Raw genomic sequence first — 7,084 nt, 5'->3', positions numbered from 1 at the left:
GCGTTGCATCTGGAACGACTTGGCTAAAGTTGATAATTTGAGGGATCGACAACAAATTGACTGACCCTTGACACGCCGGCAAATACCACGAGATAGGCGCATGCCGACTGGTCGAGGAGACCTCCCTAGCTACAACTCACGTAACACCTCCACCCCCTTCTTCGTCTGCGATACGTTCCCCCACTATCTTCCACTAATCTTATAATTACTAGAGCTCTCACTCAAAATACTTCTATACCGTGCTGTTAAATATTAAGTCTCGTACAATTCAACCCTCATCGATCTACCGAATAACCAGAAACAAACCATCGCGAATCAGTCATGGCCCGCTCCGGCGGTTTCGATGAGCGTCCAGCTTCCGCGATGTCTGATGCTTCTTCTAATGAGTCGGAGAAAGACGACATGTGGTCATCCATGCTGTCCTCTGTTGCTTCTTCGAAAAGGCTACCTCAAAAGTCCATCCTGGTTTTAGGTACGGACAACCTTGTCTACGGAGGTCTCGAATCCTGAGAAAAAGGCGGGCTGACGTTTTGAACGGAACCCTACAGGAGGATCAGCCGATGGCCAAAAAGAGTTTGTTGAATCCTTAGGTGTTGGTGGGGCAGGATCCGGAGGTGGACACAGGAAGGCCGATAAAAGACCACCAATTGCAAACGCGTTTGCCCTCGGATACACTTATCTGGACGTCCTGGATTCTGACCACGAAGGTGCGCTATTACCATTCTTCGTCCCTAGATCTTTCACGCCGTCTAATTATGGTGTACTATAGATGTGCTTGCCCGGCTCGGAGTATACCTGATCTCGGAACCGACACCATCATTCATCCCGCTTCTACGTCCCCTGTTTACCGCCGCAACCCTCCCAGAAACCCTCATAGTCATTTTGCTTGATTGGTCCAAACCTTGGGATTGGACGCGGGAGATAAAAACCTGGGTTCGGCTAGTTCGAGGTATCTTTACTAGCTTGGATGACGATTGCAGGAGGACCTTAGATGAAGTTACACATGCCTGGGAAACCAGAAGAAGCACACATACTGATTCTGGGGGCGCTGGGGTTGGGGAAGTAACAATCCCTCTTGGGCCGGGAGAGTTTGATGAACCCATCGGTTTACCATTATGCGTGGTTTGCCAAAATGTGCGGAAACAATTTCTTTCAACTACTGACGTTTGAGAACGTGAAAGCATAGAAAAACTGACTTCGCAGAATTAACCTATAGGCCGACAAAATTGAAGTGTTAGAAAGGGAACGTGGTTGGAAGGAGGAAGAATTCGACTTCGTTCTTCAATTTCTGCGGACAATTTTACTGAAGCGTGTGTGAAATTTCTTCTCACCATATAAATCTCTCAACAATCAGGAGAGAGCCAGGGTAGTTGCAAAGGCTAACCGTGGTTCAGATGGAGCATCATTAATTTACACTACACCTTCGGCGCCGTCTCCAATCCGGCCGTTGATATTTTCGCTTCTCTCTATCCCATCGCCACAACGTGTAAGTGATTATGTAAAACATCAACTATAAAATTGCCATATTGATGCTGATTTTCTACAGCAACAAGTTCTTAAACACAATGTAATTGAGCGTGACAAAGTTCTTGTGCCCCCTCATTGGGACTCATGGGGCAAAATTCGTGTTCTCAGAGAGGGCTTTGATGTAGAGGGAATAAACTCAGGATGGAGTGTTGATATTTCACCGCACGTGGAAGAACCAGAGAGCGAAGGCGGAGCAGTAGAGGTTTACGAGGATGTGATCAAGGAATCAAAACGCGGCGAGACGGAGGGAATTGCACTGCTCAATAAGAATGGGGTTAAGGTTATCGAAGTCACAGCAGTTGATACCCAGGAATTTCTCGCCACCCAACTAGAGGTCCTGGAAGCTAGAGCAGCCGAGGAAAAAGCAGCTCGGGGTGGCAAGGAAGACAAAAACAATCAGAATCATGGAAGTGGTGAGAGGGTTATCGAGCACGTTGGACCAGTGCAATTTAATGTTGGAGGAATTCAGGTCGATGCTGAAAACATGTTGGAAAGATTAAAAGTCAGTATTGATATCTTGTCATGCGCCACGTTCGCTAATATTCGACAAATAGGAGAGAGAAGCTAGCAGGGCTTCGGATAGGGAGCCTTCTTTGGCTAGTCAGGGTGGAGGCGATGGCAAGAGTCAAAATGAGGTTTTATCAGCATTTTTCAACTCTCTAATGAAGAAGAAAGGCACACCTGCAAAGGGAGCCTCTCCAGGATCATGAGGCCTACAAAGCCTCGGATGGGAAGTTTTTGCATGGTTCTCGGGTTATTATTAAATGTTTGGATTTTACTTCCTGCGCATCCTGTTCAACACATTTCCCCTTCTTTTTGTCGATACCTAATCTGTTCTGCCTGAGATATTTGCCTTATGTCCTGGTGTAGTCATGGAGCGGGCGGGACATGAAGGAGTTAAGAGGCCTTCTAATGACATGATAGGTGGAATAAAGGCGAAGGACATATCTAAATAGCAACCTTGGATGTCTTCCAACAGGCCATGTAATATTATGATGAGAGGTACAGGATGATTAGGCAGGGGTGCTCCACTAATCAATACATGTAATGATGGAACAAACTAAAAGTGGCAGTAACAAAATAATCGAGCGTAGATGCGGAATACTGGAAGGTCGTACTGCAAGCTATGCCAAGATAGCTTGCTAAGTAGGAATGTCAATCATCGAGTGATAGTATGTGACTTAAACTGCTCAGAATGAATACCTCTCATCAAAATGGTACCTGCAGTCGCCGTTTTTCTCGGCAATCACCTATTAGGCTAGTTTTTCGCCGATATAACGAAAAATACGTATATCACTCTCAAAATGTCGTTGCCGAGAAAAACCGCGACTGGACCCTACTTCACGGTACTCTGGTTCCATACCCAGGGAGTTCACCAAATATCTCTTGATTGCAATTTTAGCAGTCAGTGTTCGCGTCGGAGAGGACCTCACACTCAGGATGTGGTGAACAACCTTAATAGAGAACGAAAGTGGCTTCAATCTGCTAGGTTGCGTACAATTAATCAATAAATCAACTTCAATCTACTAGCGATGCCATGGGATCTAACGAGCATTTTCTTTAAACTAGTCAATCATTTTCTTCTTTTCCTTTGTACTACTATCCCCTCCTCCGTTTTGAGGACATGTAGCGATTAGTGGCTCACCATACAAATCGTAGAGGCTAGCTGCAAACGTCGAATGGTGGTGAAAGATTGACCTGTTTGCCACGCGAAACTTGAAGTTGTGTCTATCACGACGCCGTCGTGGGCAAAACATGTTGTGATTAGAGAGTATTTGACAACCGTCAATTCTCGGAAAGAATACTTCATCTATCTCATAAGTGAGAGGCGCAACTGTCAAATCCTTAGTTGTATTTGGGCAAAATGTTCGTAGCGGGTCAACACTTTCGTAGTGGATCAACACTTTTGTACTAGTAGTAAGTCAACACTCAAGTTAGGAGATAGATGTAGCAGACAAGTCTTTGGGTAGTTTGCCATTGTACGTAGTGTTTGGAGAACAGGGAGAACACCTGCTCCTTCCCAGCATCGTTCTAATTGTCAATGATATGAAGATTTGCAAAATGGATGAAGCCAATAATGATATTGATGTTGAGTAAGATGGTATTCCACAAGATGAAATTGAGATGAATATCTTGTTAGATACGGACTTACTTTAGTTTAAAAGATATGGTTCGGATGAGGGTTTTGATGTACTGCTTTATATATTCCAAGTGTAACGGGGGTCTCTTCTAAGAGATATAGAATGAAGTAGAATAAAGACGGCCGTGCAAGATAGACAATTAGGTTGCAGATTATTCAAAGATACTATCGCTAGAACTCAATAATCTTTAAGGGCTCTGCTACCGATAAGAACTTGATATTTCTTTCTGATGAAGACTGGAGAGAATAGGACTGAAGGGCGAGAATGAGCCTGAGTACTTATACTCCGAAGGCCTCTATTCTCCGCTCCTAACTTCCTTACTAAGTTCCGGTGGAACCTTTCCTCGGTGCCGGAAACAATACCACCGCTACCCCGCTTTTCACTAAGCGTCAGCCGGTATTTCCGATTGTAACGGGGGTCCTTTCTAAGAGAAATAGAATCGGATAGAATAGGGACGGCCGTGCAAGATAGACAATCAGGTTGCAGATTATTCAAAGATACTATCGCTAGAACTCAATAATCTTTAAGGGCTCTGCTACCGATAAGAACTTGGTTTTTCTTTCTGATCAAGACTTGAGAGAACAGGACTGAAGGGCGAGAATGAACCTGAGTACTTATACTCCGAAGGCCTCTATTCTCTGCTCCTAACTCCTTACTAAGTTCCGGCGAAGCCTTTCCTCGGTGCCGGAAACAATACCACCGCTACCCCTCGTTTCTCTAAGCGTCAGCAGGTGTTTCCGATATAACGTGGGTCTATGGACGAGAGACTATAGTGCCAAGGAATACAATCGAGGCGAGAACGTAGTAGAGTATGTTCGTAACTATGGACTTTGGGATGGTTCAATCCTGATCGGAGATCCAAGATGAGCCCTATGACGTAGCGTAGAACAAAAGTAATATTCGTGGAGTAGAATACAGAAGAAGAAGAAACTTATATTGCTTAGAAGCCGAAGCTTATCGCACACCTAACTACCCGACTACAACCTCCACCGACTAACCCGAAAGCAAAAACAAAGTACAAAAAACTAACTACCGCAGCTACAAGAACTACGTACATACAAATAAACTAAACGACGCACGAAGAGGGCGCAAATAACAAGTGGTACAGGTAAGCAGAATCTAAGCGACAAGCAAAGAAACCTCCCCGTAGTAAGAATGAATCCCCAAACTTCTCCGTCAACTACATTAGCGAGCGCTATCCTATACATGGTGTTCAACCGAAACGGTATCATTACCAACGTTCCCGGTGTCATATCTGTGGACGAACCTTAACAGGACTGGGAAACCACGAGCACGAAGGCAGGAAAGGCCAACCGCAACAGCGTCAGGTATGAAAGCGAGGGGGGGTGGATCGAGTGTGGGTCCTCGGGCATCTGGTTGTCAGGCAGCGAGGAATTGAGAAGTGGTGACCGGTAGGTCAGTTAAAGAATGGTGGGGTCATCGGTCCCTGGAGCAACGGCTAAAGACTGTGCCCGAGTCGTGTTTAAAGTGGTGTCCTCTGGAGGGGACATGCAAAAAGGGTTGAGTCGGAGACTCAGTATATGTGGGGGTCGCAATCGAAAGTGCTGACCGTATTGTGTTGAAGGGTGGTCTTGGAGACCGGTTGGGTTGGGGTGAGGGGAGCGGGCCGCCTTGGGTAAAAAAGGGTTGCCTGGTTAAGGCCGATAAAGAGAGGTAAGGTCACGGGACCTCGGGTAAAAAGTTTGACGATAGTTTCGCGACCGAGAGGTCGCTAACTTCGCGGGCTGTCGAGCGCTTTGGCAGTATGTTCTCGCTGACTGGAGATTACTGACAGTGTGCGTACCCGACGTGTGGGATCACTCGTGCGATGAGAGAAAGTAAGGAGGGGCGAGGGTGGCTTTCGAGAGTAGCCACTGGTTTGGCGAGGGGTGAACGGTGGACACATCCCGTGAGGGCACCGAATGAACAAAGAATGGGGGGTGTCGAGTGAGGGAAGTTCAGGGACCGAAGTAATTCGAGAATCAGTATAACTCCATCTCGGGGGGAAGAAATCCTATCGCGAGCCAGAGGCGAGCGAGTAGAATACAGAAGAAGAAGAAACTTATATTGCTTTGAAGTACAAGACTTATCGCACGCCGAACCAACCGCCTAAAACACAAACCGAACAGAAAAGAAAAAGAAAACAACAAACGCGAACAAACAAGAACAAAACGAACACTAACGAACACAAATAAAAGCAAGGAGATTCCGGAACGACACTCAACCAGAAAAACCCCAACAACAAGGAGAAATAACATATCTCAGCGAACTCGGGCGCTGGATCCATCAAAAAACAAAAATAAACGGAAATTAAAAGGTAAAAGGAAACTGCCCTTCCTAATCCCGTCCCTAATCATTTTCTTCCATCCCCTCTTCCAGGTCCGCCTCCGCCTCCGCCGACTCGTACCATTTCGAGAGTTGAGAATTTTTTGCAAATTGTAAGATGGTGTAACGGAGCCATTTCAACTGTCTGGTGTATGAGTACACACAGGGCCCGGTTACATGCTGAGAGTTATTGTTAGAAGCCAGTTGCACGGTGATATGCAAGTGCCGGCAGTGTGGTTAGCTACCAGCTGTTAGAGTAACTACATTCCGGGCGCTAGGAAGGGGATCTATTCATGGGAGCAATGACTGACGAGTCTATGCCTCGCCAGTGTCTAGAAGACCAGCCAGAGTGAAGCTCTGATTCACCGGTGATCCACTGTATCCTCTGAGCATTGTAAGTCCGCCGAAAGGCAGGGACTAGGCTAGGGAAGTCTACAATAAGCGAAAGCTCCACAGCAATGATTAAGCTTACACCTGAGTGGCAGCTCATTCATGCAGGTCCTCGGTTGTGTGGCAACCAAGGCTGCAGGTGTTACAAAGGCTTTGACTAAGGGTGGTTGCCTTGGGTATCGGAAAACACCTGCTGACGCTTAGAGAAAAGCGGGGTAGCGGTGGTATTGTTTCCGGTACTAAGGAAAGGCTGTTACGGGCATGCCAAGCGTTTACGGGAATAAGAGAAAGGCCAGTAGATACCCCAATACCCTCTGTACACTAATGTCAACTCTGGTTCGCACCCACGAGGTGCGGTGCGATCAATATGCGACCAAATACGGAGTTGCGGTTTTCCTAGTTAAAAGACACGTTTTCGACCCCAATAATAACCCCCGGAGCGTCAAACCGCCGGAGGGGAGTGCTTTTGGACCGGTGGATATATGAGGGACAGCTGGAATCAATCGGATCGAAGATCGGACTACCCGGAGCGAATCGGCGCAAGCTGCCAGCCGACCGAGTACCTATCGGCGGTACCTGTGGGCATGAGAGGACTCTGCTATGTGGGAAAGCGATGTGGGAAGAGGCCTGAGTAGGTAGCCTTGCCGTCCGAGACCTCCGAACAGCCGACGCTGACGATTATCCACCAGACGGCCGATGGA

At 46.9% G+C, this 7,084-nt stretch overlaps 1 protein-coding gene across 1 annotated transcript; it reads left to right on the top strand.

Moving 5' to 3' along the window:
* Positions 1-321: 321 nt before the first annotated feature.
* H6S33_006394 (uncharacterized protein) lies at positions 322-2,237 on the top strand (the record flags this gene model as incomplete). The annotated part of the gene is made up of 7 exons (XM_044837739.1): positions 322-472; positions 549-707; positions 770-1,122; positions 1,217-1,310; positions 1,395-1,486; positions 1,547-2,029; positions 2,082-2,237. The coding sequence occupies 7 exons, from the start codon at positions 322-324 to the stop codon at positions 2,235-2,237; spliced, it is 1,488 nt and encodes a 495-aa protein (XP_044689921.1).
* Between the last annotated feature and the right edge of the window lie 4,847 nt (positions 2,238-7,084).

The sequence above is a fragment of the Morchella sextelata genome (assembly GCF_020137385.1).
Source record: "Morchella sextelata strain SCLS chromosome Unknown scls_20, whole genome shotgun sequence".
Classification (NCBI taxonomy): Eukaryota; Fungi; Ascomycota; class Pezizomycetes; order Pezizales; family Morchellaceae; genus Morchella; species Morchella sextelata.
The sequence above is the reverse complement of the archived record's forward strand: the minus strand, read 5'-3'. Positions and strand labels throughout refer to the sequence as shown.